The 25,201-nt window shown below is 38.7% G+C and overlaps 1 protein-coding gene across 1 annotated transcript in view; it reads left to right on the top strand.

Moving 5' to 3' along the window:
• The window catches only part of AVL9 (AVL9 cell migration associated), a 77,474-nt gene that overhangs the window by 24,403 nt on the left and 27,870 nt on the right, over positions 1 to 25,201 (top strand). The window contains exons 2-9 of the mRNA XM_055084932.1: positions 5,438 to 5,558; positions 9,476 to 9,561; positions 12,350 to 12,421; positions 15,852 to 15,941; positions 16,650 to 16,716; positions 17,880 to 17,920; positions 19,088 to 19,126; positions 23,502 to 23,571. Of these exons, the coding sequence (XP_054940907.1) occupies positions 5,438 to 5,558; positions 9,476 to 9,561; positions 12,350 to 12,421; positions 15,852 to 15,941; positions 16,650 to 16,716; positions 17,880 to 17,920; positions 19,088 to 19,126; positions 23,502 to 23,571 (586 nt within the window). The remainder of the gene's footprint in view (positions 1 to 5,437; positions 5,559 to 9,475; positions 9,562 to 12,349; positions 12,422 to 15,851; positions 15,942 to 16,649; positions 16,717 to 17,879; positions 17,921 to 19,087; positions 19,127 to 23,501; positions 23,572 to 25,201) is intronic.

The following is a 25,201-nucleotide window of genomic DNA, read 5'->3' as shown; positions in this document are numbered from 1 at the left end:
AGCAAGCTTAGCAGTCTCCAAATGCAAGGATTTGTTTGTAGCAAATAAACTAGCAGAAGAATTCTAGAAAGTTGCCAACACAATATAGGCAGTGTACAATTTATGAAAAAGTTGTGTCACAAAAAAGTTAGCTGTTTGAAATTCTGAATACATTTCCCTGAAGAATCAATGTTACAAAGTATTCTGGATGCAAGTCAGTCTAAAGCCGCCTTATTTTACCCAACGGAATTCTTCAAACATGTGTAGTATCTACACTTAACTTATATTTATAACAATTTTATGAGTTGATTGCATTTTAAGTTCAAACAAGAGTCACTCAAAACAGATCTTCCTTTAATAGAATCAGGATCATATATTGAACATAACATAGCATCAGATATTAGACTCTGGCCTTTGGTAATTTGATAACTAAATCTTCAGGAAAGGAAATAGATCTCTCCATGTCCCTTTGCCTCCAAAAGGATAGGATGGAAATACTTCCTTCAGAAGTTAGGAACTGCTTGTGGTTATCATTTGCTTTGTTTTTAAATTATTATTCTAAAAGCAGTCATTTAGGGACTTCCCTGGCGGTCCAGTGGTTAAGATTTCGCAGGGGGTGCGGGTTAACTCCATCCCTGGTCCGAGCTAAGATCCCACGTGCCTCGCGGCCAAAAGACCAAAACATAAAACAGAAGCAATATTGTAACAAATTGAATAAAGACTTTAAAAATTGTCCATGTCAAAAAAAAATTTTTTTTAAGCAATCATTTAGGGACTTCCTTGGTGGCACAGTGGTTAAGAATCCGCCTGCCAATGCAGGGGACACAGGTTCGATTCCTGGTCTGGGAAGATCCTACATGCTGTGGAGCAACTAAGCCACCACAACTACTGAAGCCTGCGCACAGCAAGGAAGAGTAGCCTCCACAGCTAGAGAAAGCTCACGCACAGCAACGAAGGCGCAGCACAGCCAAAAGTAAATTAATTAATTTTTAAAAAGCAATCATTAAAAAGTAAATACCAGTTTACTTAAAAGTAAATGATAATATCTTCAACTTATTGTCAAATGATTTAGAAAGTATTTGTATACACATGCAACACAAATAAAGCACATATGGCCAAAAAATTAGCAGTTTGTGAATATAGATGAGTTACAGATTTTTGAATTCTTTCAAATTTTCTGTAAGTTTGAAATTTAAAAAAAAAAGATGGAAAAAAATTAACAGGAATATTCCTTTAGCTCCAATCCCCAACTCTTCACCTCTCCAGAGATAAAACCTCTATTAAAGGTTTTTTCAAGCATGTTTTTTAATCCATTTACAAAGATGTATAATTGTTTGCATAAATGGAATCACAGTATAAGTAGGATTATACTATACTTACTGATATCCTGCTTGCTTTTTAAATTTAACAGTATGTATTAATTTTCTATTGCTTCTGTTACCACAGACAACACACTTAAAACAACACAAATTTATTAGCGTTCTGGAAGTCAGAAATGGGTTTCACTAGGCTAAAATCAAGGTGTTGGCAGCTCTGTGTTTCTTCAGGATGCTGTAATGGAGAATCAGTTTTCTTGCCTTTTCCAGCTTCTAGAGGTCGCCTGCATTCCTTAGTTCATGGCCCCTTCCTCCATCTTCAAAGCATCTTGAAGCATAGCATCTTCAGATATCTCTGACTCTGTCTCTTCTGCCTCTCTCTTATAAGGACCCTTGTGATTACATTGGGACTGCCTGGATAATCCCTATCTGGAGATAATCTTTTATGCAGTGTCCCTTTTGCATTGTAAGGTAACATTGACAGATTCTAGGGATTAGGAGATGGACATGTCTGGAGGGCTCTTATTTTACCTACTGTATAGTATACCATACCTATCTTGCTTTATCAGTATATTATAAATTTACAATTCTTTTTTACAGCTGGATAGAACTGATATAAAATTTATTTGACCAATCTTCTGATGAATATTTAGGTTTCCGACTTTTATGCTTCAATAAGTCATGTTTCTGTGAGTATTTTTGTACTTATCTGTGTGAATATCTGTGTATTTGTGGGATAAATTCCTAAAACTGAAATTGCTGAGTCAGTGTATTGTTGATTTGATAGTACTGCCAAATAGTCATCCAAACTGCTGTACCAATTTACAGTCTCACAGCCAAGCCCCATACTCTTGTCAACACAACATATGAATAATCTTTTTCATGTTTTTCAATATATGAGTAAAAACTTTTTTATTTCAAATTGCATTTCCATGTTTAAATAAGAGATTGAGTGACTTCCCTGGTGGTCCATTGGGTAAGACTGCGCGCTCCCAATGCAGGGGACCTGGGTTTGAGCCCTGATTGGGGAACTAGATCCCACATGCATGCTGCAACTAAGAGTTCACATGCTGCAACTAAGAAGTTCACATGCCCCAACGAAGATCCCACCTGCTGCAACTAAGACCTGGCGCAGCCAAAATAAATTAAATAAATTAAATAAATAAATATTAAATAAGAGGTTGAGCATTGTCATACTACTTTATTTTGGAATTTTCTAGATTAAACTTGTCAAATGAATACAAAAAAACACACACAACGTGAGAGTTGTGAGTTGTTTTTTTGTGTGAAAATGAGGACTATAGCCTAGGAGACAGCCTCTCAGAAACCTCTGAGGAGCTGCTCTGAAGAAGTAGCAGAAGAGGTTACTATACCTGTGATTTTTTTTTTTTAATGGAGATTTTATTTGTTTGTTTATTTATTTATTTATGGCTGCACTGGGTCTTCGTTGTGGTGTGCGGGCTCTTCATTGCGGCGTGTGGGCTTGGTAGTTGTGGCACTCGGGCTTAGTTGCCGCTCGACATGTGGGATCTTAGTTCCCCGACCAGGGATCAAACCTGCATCGCCTACATTGGAAGGCAGATTCTTTTTTTTTTTAAAGGAAATATCCTAAATCTATTATTATTATTATTTTATTTATTTATTTTACTTTTGGCTGCGTTGGGTCCTCATTGCTGCCCACGGGCTTTCTCTAGTTGCGGTGAGCGGGCCTCTCATTACGGTGGCCTCTCCCCGCAGAGTACGGGCTCTAGGTGCACAGGCCTCAGCAGTTGTGGCACACGGGCTCTGGCTCCAGAGCGCAGGCTCAGTAGTTGTGGCGCACGGGCTTAGCTGCTCTGCGGCATGTGGGATCCTCCTGGACCAGGGCTCAAACCCGTGTCCCCTGCATTGGCAGGCAGATTCCTAACCATTGAGCCACCTGGGAAGCCCTAAAGGCAGATTCTTAACCGCTGTACCACCATGGAAGTCCCAGTATATGTGTGAGTTGGTGAAGGGGGATGTGTGCAATCAGGTACACATTTTGGCAGAGGGTTGCTGCTAGTCACGAGGAGCAGATGTCTCCGTTAATGATTTTAGTGCTTTTCTAGATATGAGAAGATGCAAGAAATTGGGCTCAAATCTTCTGAAAAGATCTAACTATCTGAAGGCCTGTTCTGCCAGTTTTTCCCAGAGCACAGAGTGCCTCATTCCTGATCTCTGCCCTGAACTCCTTTCAGGGTGTGTTGAAGGTCAGTGCCTGCAGTGGCTAGTGACCTAATCCTTGTAGAGGCAGATTGCAAGTGATAATTTTTAGTTGGCAAACTTTTTGGATCCTAAAGAGCAACATACTTCATGGTGCATTTGTGAGAATTTGAGTCCATGATGCTTATATTTATTTAAAAGCATGTTTATTCCATACTAAATGCTTTTAAAATAAATACTATACATAAAAATTAGTGGTTTTCCAAAAGAAATTATTTTGTGATAATTACCAAGATTTCTTATGTGTTATATATTGGACTTTAGTGTTTACATAAAATACAATAATTTATTTTCTTGTTCCTTTTTTTTTTCCTGTTAAAGCAAGAATTCTGAGTTGGGAATTTTTTTTAGCTCTGTAACTACCAGCTTCATAGCATCGGCTTTGAATTTACGTCTTTCCCTCTACGGCACACCTTGCCTTCCCTTACACTTTTAAGATTTGCCAATATAAAACTGGTATGATAGAGAAGATACAGAGAAATGTGAAACGTAGCTTGAGATTATTTATGCCCAGCCTTCAGTTAATTGATGTTAAGTAACTGATCCTTTCAAACTGAAATGTTGATTGCTTCTGGAGGTGGGTGCAGGGAAATTTAAACATTTTCAATGTAGAACTAGATCACCTGTTAAAAATAGTCATTATTAAAGCCCTTTTGTAATCGGCTCTCATGTGACTAGTGGCACCTTGATTACCTTGAGATGTGGGGAAATGAGCCATCATGTCTTTCCACATTAAAGATGGAATCTAAAAGTGATTCTTATCCCTATGTTGTTCCAACTTCAGTGTATTTATTACTAATGCAATGCAAATTCCTGCTTAAATATACTTTGACAGAAACTTAAACATAAGACACTTAGAACTTAGGTCAGTATGATAACCCAAGTCCTCAGCATTTAATTCTGCCTTCCTCTCCAAAAGTCTCATTGAAATAACAGCAAAAAAAAACCCATAAGCAAAGGGAAAATGTTAGTAAACCTAGGGAATGCCAGAAACCGGGAACTTATACTAAAAACTTTGTTATTTCTACAAGACGAACAGTATTAGAGAGACTTCATTGATCAGTTCTCAGTCTGGGGAAAAAAATAACCTGAAGTGGTGGTTAATGCCCATTCACCTCCCTAACAACCCATCGAAACCATAAACTCAAAGCTTCAAGTATTGGGAGCAAGGGAGCCAATTGATGGGAAGCAAATCTCGAACTTGGCTCAACTTCTTAGGCTCCTTTGTTGGATCTCTCCTACTCAGTTCAGGAGGATATTGGTTTTTCTCAGGGCTCTGTGTCTTCAGTTACTGTCTATTTGATAACAGCTCCCAAGTGTACATCTCCAATCCAGTCACCACCACCACTACCCCCTACCCTCGTGCACATCAAAGTTAAACTCCTTTAAATAAAAAAGGGGGAAAAGGCTTACAAATTTTTTCTTTTTCCTCATTTTTTCTTTCTTTTGTTTAGGGTTTTTTCTTAAACTTTATGTATCTATTTATTTATTTATGACTGCGTTGGGTCTTCATTGCTGCTCACGTGCTTTCTCTAGTTGCGGCGAGCAGGGGCTACTCTTCGTTGCGGGGCACGGGCTTCTCATTGCACGGGCTTCTCATTGCAGTGGCTTCTCTTGTTGTGGAGCACGGGCTCTAGGTACGTGGGCTTCAGTAGTTGCAGCACGTGGGCTCAGTTGTGGCACATGGGCTTAGTAGTTGTGGCACATGGGCTTAGTTGCTCCGTGGCTTTCCTCCCTTTTTCTTTTTCCTCTTCTATACCATAGGTTTGCTGAAAATGGCATCAAGAAGTGTGGCTTATCCTTAGTTTTGTCATTCAGAATTTGAAAGCATTTTTGTCTGCCAGGATATAATGCTCCCTTTGATCATCAACCTGTTGGCTAATATTCCTTAACCATTTTAGGTTGAATTCTCTTACCCGCCCCTGATTCCAGGAGATGGACATGACAGTCACAGTCTACCTGAAGAATGGAAGTATTTGCCCTTCCTTGCCTTACCAGATGGCGCACACAACTACCAAGAAGGTATGTAAACAGACAGTGGAGCAATCAGTAGGTGGCTTTTTAAAAAATTTGCCACGAGTCTGAGTACTTTGGTAATGAAAGACCTTTGGCCTATTGTGACTATTCATAAAATATTTAAATGCTTCTTTGGAGATGACTAGTTAGTCATATACTAGAGGATCTGCAGAGAAGTGCCAGGCTTATATTGGTAATGGTTGGTGAACACTGGCCACTCCTTTGCCAAGAGCTCTGGCCAAAGTAAGTGATTAGACATATTAGGACATCTGCTACTGGTAGCACTTTCTGCATTTAAACTTCAGACTCCTCTCAGAAACAAACTAAGGAGCTTTACCTGCACCAGCTGCAGATTGATTGGAGTTCTAGCTTTGTCCTCCAGTGCCCACCTGAAAACAGCTGGGATTGCTTCTCCACCTCTGGAGCACTGCCATCACAGTGCTCTGCTTAAAAGTTTGCTTGCATGCGTGGGGAGCATGTTAACACCCTCAAAGAAAGCAATGCTGTGAAGTTAGTACTGAGTCTCCTATCACTGTATAGATGAGTGCTTTGAATGGCTTAATGAAGAAATATACTATACTTTATCATGGTATTAGAGGCTCTACCAAGACACAAGATTAAACTTGGCTTGGCTGCTTGTTTTCCTAATATTTACTAATTTTTGTATGAAATGAAGCAAATATTTCTCTGCAGTTTAACATAAAATTAATTTTTAAAATTTATTTATTTATTTATTTTTGGCTGCATTGGGTCCTCGTTGCTGTGTGCAGGCTTTCTCTAGTTGCAGAGAGAGGGGGCTACTCGTTGTTGCGGTGCGCGGGCTTCTCATTGCCGTGGCTTCTCCTGTTGCAGAGCACGGGCTCTAGGTGCACGGGCTTCAGTAGTTGTGGCATGTGGGCTCAGTAGTTGTGGCTCGCGGGCTCTAGAGCACAGGCTCAGTAGTCGTAGCGCACGGCTTTAGTTGCTCCACAGTATGTGGAATTTTCCCAGATAAGGACTCAAACCCATGTCCCCTGCATTGGCAGGCGGATTCTTAACTACTGCGCCACCAGGGAAATCCCTAACGTAAAAGGATATAATGCTCCCTTTGAACATCACCCTGTTGGCTAATATTCCTTAACCATTTTAGGTTGAATTCTCTTACCCGCCCCTGATTCCAGGAGATGGACATGACAGTCACAGTCTACCTGAAGAATGGAAGTATTTGCCCTTCCTTGCCTTACCAGATGGCGCACACAACTACCAAGAAGGTATGTAAACAGACAGTGGAGCAATCAGTAGGTGGCTTTTTAAAAAATTTGCCACGAGTCTGAGTACTTTGGTAATGAAAGACCTTTGGCCTATTGTGACTATTCATAAAATATTTAAATGCTTCTTTGGAGATGACTAGTTAGTCATATACTAGAGGATCTGCAGAGAAGTGCCAGGCTTATATTGGTAATGGTTGGTGAACACTGGCCACTCCTTTGCCAAGAGCTCTGGCCAAAGTAAGTGATTAGACATATTAGGACATCTGCTACTGGTAGCACTTTCTGCATTTAAACTTCAGACTCCTCTCAGAAACAAACTAAGGAGCTTTACCTGCACCAGCTGCAGATTGATTGGAGTTCTAGCTTTGTCCTCCAGTGCCCACCTGAAAACAGCTGGGATTGCTTCTCCACCTCTGGAGCACTGCCATCACAGTGCTCTGCTTAAAAGTTTGCTTGCATGCGTGGGGAGCATGTTAACACCCTCAAAGAAAGCAATGCTGTGAAGTTAGTACTGAGTCTCCTATCACTGTATAGATGAGTGCTTTGAATGGCTTAATGAAGAAATATACTATACTTTATCATGGTATTAGAGGCTCTCTCACAGTGCTCTGCTTAAAAGTTTGCTTGCATGCGTGGGGAGCATGTTAACACCCTCAAAGAAAGCAATGCTGTGAAGTTAGTACTGAGTCTCCTATCACTGTATAGATGAGTGCTTTGAATGGCTTAATGAAGAAATATACTATACTTTATCATGGTATTAGAGGTTTTTTACCAAGACACAAGATTAAACTTGGCTTGGCTGCTTGTTTTCCTAATATTTACTAATTTTTGTATGAAATGAAGCAAATATTTCTCTGCAGTTTAACATAAAATTAATTTTTAAAATTTATTTATTTATTTATTTTTGGCTGCATTGGGTCCTCGTTGCTGTGTGCAGGCTTTCTCTAGTTGCAGAGAGAGGGGGCTACTCGTTGTTGCGGTGCGCGGGCTTCTCATTGCCGTGGCTTCTCCTGTTGCAGAGCACGGGCTCTAGGTGCACGGGCTTCAGTAGTTGTGGCATGTGGGCTCAGTAGTTGTGGCTCGCGGGCTCTAGAGCACAGGCTCAGTAGTCGTAGCGCACGGCTTTAGTTGCTCCACAGTATGTGGAATTTTCCCAGATAAGGACTCAAACCCATGTCCCCTGCATTGGCAGGCGGATTCTTAACTACTGTGCCACCAGGGAAATCCCTAACGTAAAATTTAAATGCTGTACTTTTAACCTCACAAATCTTTTTAACCTTTTTATCATGAAAGCTTTTAAACATACAGAAAAGTTGGAAGAATAGTAAATATTCCACAAACTTTCTTTATATATGTGTACGGTTTTGCCTACACTATTTGAAAGTCAGTTGCAAACATCATGACACTTTAAATACTTCAGCCTGCATCTTGTAAAAATAAGATCATTCCCTGGGATGACTTTCGATTCTGACTTTTACCACAGCTAAGAGATTTAACAGTAATTCCATAATACCATCTCATATCTAATCTATGTTCAAATTTCCTCAATTGTCCCAAGAATTTCTTGGATCTGTTCAAAATTTATGTGTTGCCTTTGGTTTGTATGATTCTTTTTTATATATTTAAAAATTTATTTATTTACTTATTTATTTTTGGCTGTGTTGGGTCTTCATTGCGGCGAGCGGGGCTACTCTTCGTTGCGGTGCACGGGCTTCTCATTGCGGTGGCTTCTTCTGTTGCAGAGCACAGGCTCTAGGCATGTGGGCTTCAGTAGTTGTGGCATGTGGGCTCAGTAGTTATGACTCACAGGCTCTAGAGCACAGGCTCAGTAGTTGTGGCACACGGACTTAGTTGCTCCACGGCATGTGGGATCTTCCTGGACCAGGGCTCGAACCCGTGTCCCCTGCATTGGCAGGCAGATTCTTAACCACTGCACCATCAGGGAAGTCCCTAAGGATAAACTTTTTTTTTCTTTTTTTCTTTTTTCTTCTTTTTGGCCATTCAGCTTGTGGGATCTTAGTTCCCCGACCAGGGATAGAACCCAGGCCCTTAGCAGTGAGATTATGACTCACAGGCTCTAGAGCACAGGCTCAGTAGTTGTGGCACACGGACTTAGTTGCTCCACGGCATGTGGGATCTTCCTGGACCAGGGCTCGAACCCGTGTCCCCTGCATTGGCAGGCAGATTCTTAACCACTGCACCACCAGGGAAGTCCCTAAGGATAAACTTTTTTTTTCTTTTTTTCTTTTTTCTTCTTTTGGCCATTCAGCTTGTGGGATCTTAGTTCTCCGACCAGGGATAGAACCCAGGCCCTTAGCAGTGAGAGTGCAGAGTCTTAACCACTAGACCATCAGAGAATTCCCTGTATGATTCTTTACTTTCTTTTTATCTGGAATAATCCTGTATAATAAAGTATTTTCTGAGAAAAGTGATTGTAGTCTCAATTTGACCTGTTATGATTCAGCCTCTTGTGCTTTTTGTGATGAGTGTACACTGGAAGGCAGTGAGAGGAATTCTAAGAAACCAGTGGTTGTGATGCTAGAAATAAGTCTGACACGGGTTCCTTGTTACTTCATCGTTTTTGTTTAAGTGACTGCATTATAATAACGTCAAAGTTCATTATTAATACGGGTAGTCCACTTTGGTATTTACCTCTTTCTGTATATCTCTTAGATACTGTGTTTTTTCACTTGCCACCCAGAAATGGAAATGGAGCCACTGTATATGGTATCTCTTGCTATCGACAAATTGAAGCCAAGGTACAGTTAAAATGAATAACACCAGAAAACACTAAAAATTGTTTGTTGGCCACTTAAGATGTAGAATTTGGGGAAATACATAGTCTTTATGTTTCATGTGGTGCCTGTGATATTGTTTTAAATTTTTATAAACTAGCTCTTTTCTCTATAGTACCAGTTTATTCACATGAATGTTTTTCTAAGTTGACATTGGCAACTAATTATATTTGTATTGTATAATATTTTGTACATTGTTTTTAGATAGTGATACCAAAATTATCCATTTGTCTTCAAAATACTGTATGTCAATTTCATGGTGTCCTTGAGTTTTCTATTTCTAGTGTTTGGTATGTAACTTTAAAAAATGGAATGGTAATGAGTGTTGTATTTTTTTTTTAAGGAACATTCTAGAAGTAGTGGAAAGTACTTACAGTAGCTGCAAACTACTTGCAAGTTGTCTTAATTATATATAACTAAGATTTTGATCATTCTTAAACTTACCTTCCTGCTTAATGCCTAACTTACTATAATATCTCTAATTAATAAATTTAAATAAGCCAAGATGGGTAGCTTCCCCTTTCCTGGTTTGCTTCTGCGCAGCACCGTTCTTTTTGTGGTGGGGATACCCTTTCTGAGTAAAGATTTCTTTCCTCTTATGAAATCATTAATATTCTGAAGTAGTGAGTGCTTTTCAGCCTCGGCTTCACGTCGGAATCACCTGGTGAGCTTTAGATACTTGAGATGACTAGGTCCCAACCCCAGAGATTCTGATTTAATGTTCTAGGCATCAGGAGTATTAAAAGTTCCCCATGTGATTCTAATATGTAGGCAAGACTATGAACCGCTGCTCTAAAACAATGGTTTTTAACTAGAACTACATGGAGTCTCTTTTTTCTTTTTTTGGCCACAGCATGCGGGATCTTAGTTCCCTGACCAGGGATCGAACCTGTGCCTCCTGCAGTGGAAGCACAGAGTCCTAACCACTGGACCTCCAGGGAAGCCCCAGAGACTTTTTTTTAAATTTAAGTATACTTGCCAGGCCTTTCCTTTTACAGACTAAAACAATGGTTTTTAACTAGAACTACATGGAGTCTCTTTTTTCTTTTTTTGGCCAAGAGACTTTTTTTTTTTTTTGGCCACAGCATGCGGGATCTTAGTTCCCTGACCAGGGATCGAACCTGTGCCTCCTGCAGTGGAAGCACGGAGTCCTAACCACTGGACCTCCAGGGAAGCCCCAGAGACTTTTTTTTTTAATTTAAGTATACTTGCCAGGCCTTTCCTTCTACAGACTGAAGTAGAATCTCTGGTAGTAGATCCTAGGCAATTACAAAGTTTTAAAAGCTTCCTCAGGTGGGTAATTAACTTAGTAAGTCTTTAAGAATGAACATTTCAAACACGCAGATAAATTAAAAGAATTGCACAGTAAACACCTGTATACCCAGCATCTACATTCAACAGTTGTTAATGTTCTACCACATTTGCTCTGTGTGTGTGTTTCCCTGAAGCATTTAAAAGTAAACTGCACGAATAAATCCCAGCATACCCAAAGTAGTTAACTACCGTGAAATAACCCTCCATGCACAGGGCCTGGAACATAGGACACACCCAGTAAATGTTTGTGGTTCAAATGAATAACTGAGTTTAAAGATAAAGAAACCTGCGAATAATTACGCATTTGATTTCTTCATGTACCTTACATCTTATTAGATGAGATGAATTGAGCTGCTGCCCTTTCTTGGAAATCTGTTCCTTTCACTACCTCTTATCCCCTGTAAATTATATAACCACTAGTAAAATTATTCCTCCGATGCTATTGTCATTAACAACAGTTCTCATGCTCTACATAGACAGTCTTTAAATGGCATTTCATACTGCCTGTCTCCGTCACCTCCTGAGTCTGACCCACTCCAGAGTATATTGGGGTTGCCCATTTCTCCAGGTTGTTCTCACCTCATCTGATAACCAGACAGATAAACCAGACGTCAGAGAGCCCTAGAGCCTAGGAGAAAGCCTTTCCTTTCCTTTTGAACAAAGCTGAGACCCGATGGATGAATCCAATCAAGGTAAAGAGGTAGAAACAGATTGAGGAAAAGCTCTACTTTTGATGTAATCTAATGACGAACCATCAGTCCTCAGGCAGTTAAAGACACTGAGACCCCATGGTCCTCAGGACAGATCCAAGGAGACGTCAGGGAGTACACTAGAGGGGGAAGAGTCGTTCTTACTGCCCTCACAGCCTTACCTGAGGTTGATCAAGTCCTGTTTCCTACTAGCAGAGACCTGCAGATGTCTCATGTAGTCATCTTCAGAATCACCAAGGCTTGAGTTACGGCTCAGGGCTGGGCTACAATACAATACAGGTGTGCCAGGATAGACTCCAGTAACGTAGAATAACCAGCTTAACAAAACTGCTGACAATTCTTCCATCTCTGGAGAAACAAGCTGTTAAACTGTCCCTTTCTCACCAGAAACATTAGTCTCTGAAAGGAGTGTCCATTTTAAAACCAGAACCAGGGATGACTGATTTGCATTATGGATGTGGCAATTTACACATAAAGTAATCTCCACCAGACTGTAAATTCCTTGAGAGTAGAGATTGTCTCTCACTGTTACATCCCCATTGCCTGCCAGATTCTGGCAGAGTGCTCTGGCTGACACTTACTCATTCAATAAATATCTTCTGAGATTCTCAATAAGTACTTTAAATTAAGTGCAAGATACTTTTTCTGATTGCTGTTTTATATTGAAAATAATTATTTTTAAATATTTCCATGAAATATTTTTAATAATGACTATTTGTTTATAATAGGCATTGAAAGTACGGCAAGCAGATATCACCAGAGAGACCGTTCAGAAAAGTGTCTGTGTTCTAAGCAAGCTGGTAAGAGACCAAACAACCTGTTAATGTTAAACACTCATGGCAGCTTTTTATTTGATGATAAAGCATTATTAGAATGAGGAGAGATTTATGGAAACAGTGATATATTAAAATTAGTCAGAGGCTTATTGTTGATGCTCTTGCATCTCCTCTTTGCCTTTCAGCAGGTTCACTCTCATTTCCCCTCTGCCCAAAACTAATTAAGAGGGAGGAAATCTAATAGATCAGTTTTGGGGAAGGAGGCTGATACGTGAGCAAAATGAGGCATCTGATACATTTAATTTATCCAGCTTTGTTTTGTTGTCGAGACTGTGGATAAGTAATATTTTACTAAAATTCAAAGTATCATAATTACTCAGATTTTATTGATGATACAAAAGTGCATGGCTCTTTGCTGTGAAAAATTGTATCCCTAGCTTGCTCTTTAAAAACGAAAAATGTTTGAGGAAAGGAAATGACATAATGAATTGTACTATAACAACACTTTAAAATTGTTTCTTCTCTGTACAGGTTGATCAGATGAAAGTTTATAATCATTTTAACTTTTTAGTTTTCAAAAGAAAATGTATAGCATTTCTTAGTTTTCATAGCTGTCTCTATTAAATCATTTGTGATGTCCCATTTGTATTATTAATGGGGTAATAACACCTTTACCAGTAACACCAGATGCCTAGTTCTACATGTAAAATATAGTCCCCCCAATTCTGTTTGTGGGAAAAAATATCTAGATATCTATCGTATTAGTTATCTTAGATCTATATGATTACTGAGTACAAATGTTTCTGCAGTTAACGAAATGCAAAACTGAGACTATTTCATTAGCCTAGTCATCACCAAAACTATGGTTTTATTTAAATTATTTCTTCTGCAATTGTTCCAATTTCTTATATTCACAGACAATTTAAATGTAGCTTGCTTAGTACTAAGCTTTAAAAAAAAACACAAAACCTGAGTGAGAATAATTTAGTACTATGGACCTTACTAATAAGATTTTGAGGATCAGGATATTTGTTCCAAGACAGTAATTTTTTTTTGTTTGTGTTTTGGCTGCATTGGGTATTCTTTGCTGCACGTGGGCTTTCTCTAGTTTGCAGCGAGCGGGGGCTGCTCTTCCTTGGGGTGCACGGGCTTCTCATTGCAGTGGCTTCTCTTGTTGCGGAGCACAGGCTTTGGGCACGCGGGCTCAGTAGTTGTGGCTTGCGGGCTCTAGAGCACAGGCTCAGTAGTTGTGTGCGTGGGCTTAGTTGCTCTGCGGCATGTGGGATCTTCCCGAACCAGGGCTTAAACCCATGTCCCCTGCATAGCAGGCGTATTCTTAACCACTGTGCCACCAAGGAAGTCGCAAGTAATTTTAAGTATAGGGCACGAATAGTCTCCTAGAAAAGGAATGGTTATAAAAGACTTCAATATCAGAAAATTGGTAAATTGCTAATCTGATTCCTGTACACAGTTTCTAGAAGGATAGCCTGAAAAAATATACATCAGTGAATTATTGTTTTTTAATGCTGGACCAGATGACCAAAGTATAGGAGTGCTGGATATTCAATAAACACAACATGTTGAAAGGCTTCCTGAGTAATTTTTCACGAAAAAAAAAAAAAAAAAAAAAAAGGGGGCTTCCCTGGTGGCGCAGTGGCTGAGAGCCCAACTGCCAATGCAGGGAACACGGGTTCATACCCCCGTCCGGGAAGATCCCACATGCCGCAGAGCCTGTGCATCTGGAGCCTGTGCTCCACAACGGGAGAGGCCACAGCAGTGAGAGGCCCGCGTACTGCAAAAAAAAAAAAAAAAATTCTTCAAAGAACAGTAATAATAATAATAAGTGCCATTTATCAAGTGCCTATATGTCAAGTATTCTATACCAGGCACTTTTTAGTTATAGTTGTCATTTTAATCCTCATAAGAAGAGAGATCTAAGTATTTATTGTTCTCATTCACAAATAAAGATATATCTCAGAGAAAAAATGTCTTAACTCTCATGAACATGTAACTGCTATATGATAAAATTGGGGTGAAAATCCAGTTTTATCAGACAGATAAAACAGACAGGGGAATGGTGAGAGCCAGCTCACACAAAAATGTTTGGTGGTTCACAGTGCATTTTAGTCTATATATAAAAATATATTTAGATAGAAATAATGATATATTAACCGGGTTATTGGGGGAGAAAACTATTCCAGTATTACTTGTTTCAACTAATTAGAGTATATATTCAGCATTAGTCTCTGCATCCTAAAAAGGACACAGAAACCAGAAAACATCTAGAACAGAACATAAAAGGATGGAAATGGTAGGAAGAAGGTTTTAAATAGAGAAATAAGAATTAAGGAGTAACTTTTTTCAGATATAGAAAAGAATGTTGTAGTTGTTTTAAGCCTCTATAGAGGGCAAAAAAAGAGGAAATGAAATGAAATTTAATCATGAATGTTCAACTGAATATAAGAATTAGTGCTATAAGGATGATTAAACGTTAGTACAAGCTAGCAGAACAGTGTGCAGGATTACGATATGTTTTAAATTTTATGATAATGATGGCTAGCATTTAAGTGCTTTCTATATGCCAGATACTCTAGAAAGTGCTTGCTTTTTTTTTTTTTTTTTTTGTGGAACGCGGGCCTCTCACTGTTGTGGCCTCTCCCGTTGCGGAGCACAGGCTTCGGACGCGCAGTCTCAGCGGCCATGGCTCACGGGCCCAGCCGCTCCACGGCATGTGGGATCCTCCCGGACCGGGGCACGAACCCGTGTCCCCTGCATCGGCAGGCGGACCTTCAACCACTGCGCCACCAGGGAAGCCCTAGAAAGTGCTTTTACCTGTGTTAGTTAATATGAGAAAGCCGCGTAAGATGTACTGTCTTTCATATACCCATGTTCACATCAGCCATCAGACGTGGAGAGGTTTGTTCAACTGAATATAAGAATTAGTGCTATAAGGATGATTAAACGTTAGTACAAGCTAGCAGAACAGTGTGCAGGATTACGATATGTTTTAAATTTTATGATAATGATGGCTAGCATTTAAGTGCTTTCTATATGCCAGATACTCTAGAAAGTGCTTGCGGGAAGCCCTAGAAAGTGCTTTTACCTGTGTTAGTTAATATGAGAAAGCCGCATAAGATGTACTGTCTTTCATATACCCATGTTCACATCAGCCAGCAGACGTGGAGAGTTTAAGTGCCCAGAGTTTGGCGGCTGAGTGACTGGAGCAAGACCCAGGAGGTCTGTGCCCACGCTCAACCCTGGTGCTCTGAGTGGGTCAGGCACTTCGCAGCTGCAGTGACTAGAACAGTGACTTAACAACGTTCAGCTGTGAATAATAAGATACTAAAGTCAGTAACATTTTCCTTCTCGGTCTTTTCGAGTTAAAAAGTTGTGGGGTGTTTTTTTTTTTTTTTTACTATTATCAAACTAATGGTAATTTCTCTTTTTCTTTAAGCCTCTCTATGGCTTACTTCAAGCAAAACTTCAGCTCATTACGCATGCATATTTTGAAGAGAAGGATTTTTCTCAAATTTCCATTCTAAAGGTAACATTATCTCCCCCCATAGATGTGTGTGAAGACAGATTCATGAATCAAGTAGATTTTTAATAGTGTGAGCTAATCATTTATTAGCTTAAGAAGGACATTCTTCTTTGAAAATAATATTGAAGGGCCAATGATCATCCCAAAATGTACAGTTCATACTTATTAAATTTAATGAAACCATCTTTAATGAAACCATCTTTTATTAGAAAATAATGATTGACGGTTGACTATAACATAAATGTTTCTGTTAATGGATAATAGCCCTTTCGCTATGGCATTGCTTCTCTACATTTGTTATCTTATTAATACACTGAGCAGTATGTTTATATATCACATTTCTGGATCCTAACTCGCATACTAAAAAACACAGAAAAACTACATTCCTACTTTACTGAAGATGGAGAATATGTTTTTCTTGAGGCTGCCATGGATGTATAGAACATGGATCTCTCCTGTATTCTAGTGAGAGTAGGACAGTTAGTTATTTAGCAAGGAAGTAGAGGAAATTTATTCTAGGAATCCGTACCACCATGGGAATGAATCAAGCTCTAATATGTAGAGGAAGAGAAGGAAGGATTGCTGGAAACTGGCAAGTTTCAGAGAGAAAATTGCCTCAGTTAAAGAACCAATTTTCCCTTGGTCATCCTATTTCTAATTCAGTGTCTAAAATGATAGTAGAGTGTTCTAAACTGAATTTGTATTTTATAGGAGCTCTATGAACATATGAATAGTTCCCTGGGAGGAACTTCATTAGAAGGATCCCAGGTATATCTTGGTAAGTCACTTTTTTACAAGTCAGAAGAAATGACCTCATTCCTTTTTGTTTGGCATGCTGAATTGCATGTAGAACTTCAAGATAAGAATTATGTTTCTATATGGGATCTAAATTCTCCAACATTTGATGCTGCTGCTTCTTTATATAGCTTCTTAGACAGTATTTACATTAAGATGGGTTGTAACATACTTCTATCAAAATTTACAATTATTATTGTATAAGGAAAATTTCTGCTTTTCAGAGTAATAATGGAAGTTTTTTCTTTTCCTTACATTAATGCTGAGCAGGTCAATTCCCTGTCATAACACAGAGGGAGAGCAAGAGAGAGAGATCTGCTTATTAGCTCTTTTCTAAGATTTTTCAAGTTGAGGGTTTTATGCTATTTTGACGACCCAGAATATTCGTTCGTGTGTTAGGCGCTAAATAAATGTCCTTTTCATGTTTTAAAAAAATTGTTGATCACATAGTGATTTATGCTTGCTCAATTCCCATTTTAGCATGATGTAGCCAAACCCTAGAACTTGACTTTTGCAATCCTGTGGGTAATGTAAGCTGGTTACAAAGCTCTTATTCTGAGAATATGTTTTTCTCTTAATTAATTTATCTTGTCTTATGGCAGATGATCAGAGAAGATTGTGATTCAGAAATAGTAGCCTATGGGGTGTAGTGACCAAAAACCATGTTTAAATGATTGACTGCCACAGTAGTACAAGCTTCATAGTTTCTAAACTTGGGTAATTTGTAAGATGGCTGGAAAATGGGGAGGTGTTAGAGCTGCATGACCACAACACGAGCCACTAGCCACATGTGACTGTTTACATTTAGATTAGAATTAATAGAAATTAAATAAAATTTAAAAATCAGTTTGTCAGTCACACTTGCCATATTTCAACTGCTCAGTGACCACATATGGCTACTCTATTGGACAGTGAAGATTTAGAACATTTTCATTATTGCAGAAAGTTCTATCGCAGTGCTGTTTGACTGTTAACAGTATTTGATAAATTCTGATTATGCGTGTGCATAATAAGATATTACATAAATATTTAAATATTTGCATATTCCTACTTTTACCTGCCTTTCTTTTGAGGAGGTTAAAACTTTCTTTGACAAAAACAGTAGGTGGTAGTGACAGATTAGCTTTTTTTTTTTTAATATTATAGGTCTATCTCCTCGAGATCTTGTGCTTCATTTTCGACACAAGGTATGATACGTTATTTAATTTATGATGTACTAAAATTATTTAACGGGGCAAATTCCATGAGCTGCATGGTCTAATGCAGAGTGTGGCATAACCGTGTTTTAGTTTTTCTGAGACAGCTGTCATAGTGATACAAAGTTGAAAGTGTTGGTAGTGCTTATATGATAGAAATTTCTAAAAGTATACAAATAGTGTCTGTTTATTTCTGTGCAGGATAGGATACTTTTTTCTATGGTTTTTGTAATTTCGGATATCATGAAATCAGAGTGGAAAGAAACTTTTCTTTTTTTCACAGGATGTTGAGTATCGTTCCCTGTGCTATAGGACCTTGTTGTTTATCCATTCTCTATATAATAGCTTGCATCTACCAATCCCAGACTCCCAATCCATTCCTCCCCCCCCCACACACCCCCCCATATACACCTGGCAGCCACAAGTCTGTTCTCTATGTCTGTGCGTCTTTCATGGATAAGTTCATTTATGTCATATTTTAGATTCCACATATAAGTGATATCTATGGCATTTGTCTTTCTCTTTCTGACTTACTTCACTTAGTAAGTGATATGATAATATCTAGGTCCACAATCTCTAGGTCCATCCATGTTGCTGCAAATGGCATTATTTCATTCTTTTTTATGGCTGAGTAGTATTCCATTGTATATGTATACCACATCTGAAAGAAACATGTTTTTATCTTGCAGAATATTTTGTATGTTGCCCTGAGAGTGAAACATTTTCCAGTAAAATATCTCTGCTTATATCTTTTGATCTTTATTCTTAAGGCGTCTTTTGACTGGGACATACACACTTTGATCATTCACTTAACAGCTGTAATGAGTATCTGCTCTGTGAATGCCCTGGACATCCAGAAGTAAATGAATAGTACCTTACCTTACCTTACCTTTAAGGAGCTTGCAGATATTTCAAGCAAAAATGGCACAACTTATCCCAAAAAGTGCAATTTGATAGCAATTTAAGTGGTATTCACATTTTTAGAGGACACAGGAATTTCTCAGTATAAGTTCATAATTTTCAATGTAGTGTTTAAGTGCTAGAATTATTTAATATTATTGATTCAATGATACATGATTATGTTTGAGGAGAAGCAAAGGCAAATGAAAAATAGGCTTGAGTTTCTTATTTTAATACAGTTTTTTTTTCTTTCTTCAGGTCCTAATCCTGTTTAAACTAATTCTTCTTGAAAAAAAGGTGAGATTTGAATGTTTGGAATATTTAATATTTATTGACATTTCTTAAATACTATATAAAATTGAAACTGATAAAATATAAATTAAGACTTTTTTGGCTATAACAGTACAGTGGTCTAAAGCACATATTTTTGTCCACTACTATAGAAGTGTAAATTCATGTAGTCTTTTCTGGGGGCAATTTGATAGTATTCAGTTATCAGAATGGTTTTGACTATAGATAACAGAAAGTTCTCTTGATTGATTGATTGATTGCCATGCCGTGCGGCATGAGGGATCTTAGTTACCCTACCAGGGATCAAACCCATGCCCCCTAGAGTGGAAGCGCAGAGTCTTAACCACTGGACCACCAAGGAAGTCCCTAAAACTCAATTTAAATTGACTTAAAAATAAGGAAATGTATTGGCTCGCTTCAGACTTCAGAGTGGATTGACTGAATGGTTTGACAATATAATTAAATACCTAGATTTTTTTCCATCTCTTTGTTCTACGGTCCACAGTGCTTGCTTTATCTTGAGCCTAACTTCCCTTGTAGTGTTGGATAACTGCCAACAGTAATTGAACTATGTGCTTCCTTAGCTATAACTGGTGGCAGAGATAATACCTCTTCCCAAACCATTTAATAAGGATTCTTTCGTGAATTCCTTTGGGCCTATGAGGCCTTGTGCCTACCCAGAACCAATAATTGTTGCCAAAGAAATGTCTGTACTGATTGGCTTAAACCTGGGTTCCAGACCACTCTCTAGTACAAAGGGATGGGATTGCAATGATTTTAGATCAAAGATTTAGATGAAGGGGCTTCCCTGGTGGCGCAGTGGTTGGGAGTCTGCCTGCCAATGCAGGGGATATGGGTTTGTGTCCCGGTCTGGGAGGGTCCCACATGCCGCGGAGCGGCTAGGCCCATGAGCCATGGCCGCTGAGCCTGCGCGTGCGGAGCCTGTGCTCCGCAACGGGAGAGGCCACAGCAGTGAGAGGCTCGCGTACCGCAAACAAACAAACAAACAAATTAATTAATAAATTAAAAAAAAAAGATTTAGATGAAGGATTTTAGACCAAGAGTCTACACACTAGGCCCCAGGGCCAAATCTGGTCTACCACCTATTGTAAATAAAGTTTTAATGGAACATAGTTACAGCCATCCTTTTCCTTACTGTTTATGGCTGCTTTTGCATTACAGTGGGAGAGTTGAGTAGTTGGGACAGAGACCAAATGACCCACAAATGAAAAATGCTTACTATCTGACCCTCTATAGAAAAGTTTGCTGACCTCTGGTTTAGAGTAATCAGGAGCCATCCCTGGATCTGTGGCCAGTTGTATACACTGTATTACTGTGCTCAGTAAAGTAGGGTGGAATGGATATTGGAGAGTCAGCCATTCACAATATCCAGTATATTTTGTTTCCATAAAAATGTTTATCCGTTTGGCCCAGTAATTGTCCTCTTAGAGGTTTAATTTCCAGAATTAATCTTAGTTGATGCAAAGCTCTATCTAAGAGATTCTTTCAGTCATTTTTACTAATGAATTATCAGTGACTAAGTAAGTATTGATTTATTTGTATATTATTTCCAAACAACAAAAGAGATTCTGGGTGGTTTTTTTTATTGTTGTAAAGATGTTTCATGGCATGTTAAGTGAAAAAAGTTTGCCCAGCTACATATCAAGCCCATGATTCCAGTTTTATAATTAAATATATATTCATTGAAAAGAGTAGGAGGAAAGACAGCAACAGTTTGGTGAGAATATCGGCTATATTTTTAAGAAGGAAATACACTTTTCTGTATTCTAGCTTTCTGGATGAATATGTATTCTTTCTTCAAACAGAAAAAAAGTAAATTTTTAAAAAGTGAATGAAACTAACACTAGTACAGTGTTTCAACCTTTAAAAAAAGTTTATACTTGTAAAATACACATAATATAATTAACCACCTTAACTATTTTTAGGTGTACAGTTTCATGGTGTTAAGTATGTTCCTGTTGTTGTACTATTATCATCCATCTTTAAAACTCTTTTCATTGTGCAAAACTGAAACTCTGTACCCATTAAACACTAACTCCTCGTTCTCCCTTTCTCCCACCTGCTGGCAACCACCCTTCTACTTTCTGTCTCTGTGAATTGGGCTACTCTAGGTTCCTCATGTAAATGAAATCATAAGTGTTTCTTTTTGTGACTGGCTTATTTCACTTAGCATAGTGTCCTCAAGGTTCATCCATGTACAACAGATGTCCGAATTTCCTCCCTTTTTAAGGATAAATAATATTCCATGTATGTACATACCACATTTTGGCTGTCATGAATAATGCTGCTGTGAACATGGGTCTATGTATGTCTCTTCAAGACCTTGCTTTCAGTTTCTTGGAGTGTATACCCAGAAGTGGTATTGCTGGATCACATGGTAGTTCTATTTTTAATTTTTTGAGCAACTGCCATCTTTTCCACAGTAGCTACATCATTTTACATTCCTACCAACAGTGCATAAGTGTTCCGATTTATCCACATCCTCTCCAACACTTGTTATTTTCAGGTTTTTTGATAGTAGCCATCCCTAATAGGTATGAGGTGATATCTACTGGGTTTGATTTGCATTTTCCTAATGATCAGTTATGTTGAGCACCTTTTCATGTGCTTTTTGGCCACTTGCATATCTTCCTTGTAGAAATGTGTATCCAAATCCTTTGCCCATTTTTAATCAGGTTTGTTTTTTTATTGTTGAGTTGTAGGTTTCAAACTTTTTATTGCAACCCATAATAGAAAATGGTTTTCATTGCAACCTAGAACACATGTGGATACATGTATCTGAAACAAAATTTTGCAAAATAATATTTAGCCTAGCCACATGCAGTGGCATTTATGATCAAGTAGACTTTATTTAATGTGGCAAATCACAGGTACACACTTTTTATATTGATTTGATAAAGTAAGGACATCTTTTAATGCAGTCTTGGTTTCTCTGTACTTGCAAAGCACTCAAATAAGCAGTGTGTAAGGAGAGCACAGGAGATTGTGAGTGTTATGCTTTACTGGATATCACTTAGTGCCACTAAATGATTTAATTGTTTAAAAAAAGAAAAAAATCTCACCTGAGCAACTCTATGCTTGTTTTTTTCCTCTAATTTAATTATCACCAGCATTAGTTTTAGTGCAATATCTAACTGAACCCTGTTCCAGATTAATTTTTCTCAATTTTTATTCTGAAAAATGTCAGACCTACAGGAAAATTGATAGAGTAATATATAATGAACACTTTTATACCCTTCATCTATGTTTATGAGTTGTTAACATTTTGCTTTTGCATTACATTGTTTTATATGTGTTCATTTTTCTCCCTGAATCATAATAATTTTAAACTAATTTGTAGACACCATGGTACTTCATCCCTAAATACTTTAGGACAGCAGTCCCCAACCTTTTTGGCACCAGGGACCAGTTTCATGGAAGACGGTATTTCCGTGGATCGGAGGCCGGGCAGGAGGGATGGTTCAGGCAGTAATGTGGGTGATAGGGAGCGGCACACGAAGCTTTGCTCACTCGCCGGTCGCTCACCTCTTGCTGTGCGGCCCTATTCCTAACAGGTTCTGGATATATTTCTTAAGAATAAGGGTACATACCTACATAGACAAAATATCATTTTCACATTCAAGAAATTTAACATTGATATAATAAATGCTATCTAATGTACAGTCCATTTTCAGATTTCCCCAGATGTCATAATAATGTCCTATAAGCTGGTTGCTTTTCTTAATCTGGAGACCAAGGATCATTTATTGCATTGTTAGCTTTCTTTAATATCAAACAGTGCCACCATCTCGCTCTTTTTTTGTTTCTCTTTGTTTTTATGACATTGCCCTTTTAATTTTTTTTTTTTTTTTTAGGAATCCAGATTAGTTGCATTATAATATTAGATTTGTCTGATTGTTGTCACTAGTTTCAGATTAAACTTTTTTGGCAAGAATACAGGTGGTGGTGTGTCCTTCTCGGGGCATCACATCAGGAGCCTCATAACTGTTTGTATTATTATTGGCAATGTGAAATTTGATGATCTGATTCATGTGGTGGTTGCCAGGTTTCTTCAAATTTGGTACTTGTTTTTTCTCTTTGCAGTTAATAGGTAAACTGTGGGTTGATAAATTTGAAGGTATGTGGATATCCTGTTGCCCAACAACCTTTCACAATAGTTTTAGCATCCATTGGTAATTTTTACCTGAACCATGATAGATGATTCGTGATTTTCTGATTCTACATAAATTCTGTATGTATTAGCTGTTATAATTCTGTAAAGAAGAGTTTTCCCCTCTCCCTTCTTTTCTTTCTTCTTGTTTTAAAGTATCATTGTGGACTCATGGATTTTCTGATTTAATTTTGATTGACTCCATTTCAGGTTCTCTTTTATATTTCTCCAGTGAATAAATTGGTGGGTGCCCTGATGACAGTGTTATCCCTTTTTCCAGGTAAGAGCATAGCAGTTTCTACTCTTCCTTTTAAAAATTTGTCCTGGACCTTTTTTTAAAAAAATTAATTAATTTGTTTATTATTGGCTGCATTGGGTCTTTCTTTGTTGCTGCGTGTGAGCTTTCCTTAGTTGTGGTGAGTGGGGGCTACTCTTCGTTGCGGTGCATGGGCTTATCATTGCGGTGGCTTCTCTTGTTGCAGAGCACGGATCTAGGTGCGCGAGCTTCACTAGTTGTGGCACATGGGCTCAGTAGTTGTGGTGCCGGGCTTAGTTGCTCCGCGGCTTGGGGGATCTTTCTGGACCAGCGCCTGAAACTATGTCCCCTGCATTAGCAGGCAGATTCTTAACCACTGTACCACCAAGGAAGCCCTGTCCTGGACTTTTTTTTTTTTAATATTAATTTATTTTATTTTTTTGAATTTTATTTTATTTTTTATACAGCAGGTTCTTATTAGTTATCTATTTTATACATATTAGTATATATACCTATTTATTTTTGGCTGCATTGGGTCTTCATTGCTACCCACGGGCTTTCTCTAGTTGTGGTGAGCAGGGGTTACTCTTTCTTTTGGTGCGTGGGCTTCTCATTCCAGTGGCTTCTCTTATTGCGGACCATGGGCTCTAGGCACATGGGCTTCGTAGTTGTGGCACACGGGCTTAGTTGCTCCATGGCATGTGGGATCTTCCTTGACCGGAGCTCAACCCCATGTCCCCTGCATTGGCAGGCAGATTCTTAACCAGTGCTCCACCAGGGAAGTCCCTGGACCTTTGAATGATAAAAATTTCAAGGAAAAAGTGGTTAGGGTTACCATTCTATTTTTTTCTCCAGAAGTTTATTTATTTTTTATTTTTAAAAAAAATATTTATTTATTCGGCTGCACTGGGTCTTAGTTGCAGCACGTTGGATCTTCGTTGCGGCACGCAGGATCTTTTAGTTGAGATATGGGGTAATCTTTTGTTTTAAAATAAATTTATTTATTTTTTAAAAATTTATTTTATTTCTGGCTGTGTTGGGTCTTCGTTGCTGCGCATGGGCTTTCTCTAGTTGCGGCGAGTGGGGGCTACTCTTCGTTGTGGTGCACGGGCTTCTCATTGCGGTGGCTTCTCTTGTTGGTGGAGCACAGTCTCTAGGTACACAGGCTTCAGTAGCTGTGGCTCACTCTAGAGCACAGGCTCAGTAGTTGTGGCACACGGGCTTAGTTGCACCATGGCATGTGGGATCTTCCCGGACCAGAGCTCGAACCCGTGTCCCCTGTGTTGGCAGGCAGATTTTTAACCACTGCGCCACCAGGAAAGCGACATGAGGGAATCTATTAGCTGTGGCATGTGGGATTTAGTTCCCTGACATTTTCACTTTGACCTTAGGTTTCTCTTTTGTCTGAGATTTTCTTTTCTCTCTCTTTTTTGTTTTTTAAATTTATTTTTTTATACAGCAGGTTATTATTAGTCATCAGTTATATACACATCAGTGTATACATGTCAATCCCAATCTCCCAATTCATCACACCACCACCACCCCACCCCCTGCTGCTTTCCCCCCTTGCTGTCCATACGTTTGTTCTCTACATCTGTGTCTCTACTTCTGCCCTGCAAACCAGTTCATCTGTACCATTTTTCTAGGTTCCACA

The sequence above is a fragment of the Physeter macrocephalus genome, chromosome 5 (assembly GCF_002837175.3).
Source record: "Physeter macrocephalus isolate SW-GA chromosome 5, ASM283717v5, whole genome shotgun sequence".
NCBI lineage: Eukaryota > Metazoa > Chordata > Mammalia > Artiodactyla > Physeteridae > Physeter > Physeter macrocephalus.
The sequence above is the reverse complement of the archived record's forward strand: the minus strand, read 5'-3'. Positions and strand labels throughout refer to the sequence as shown.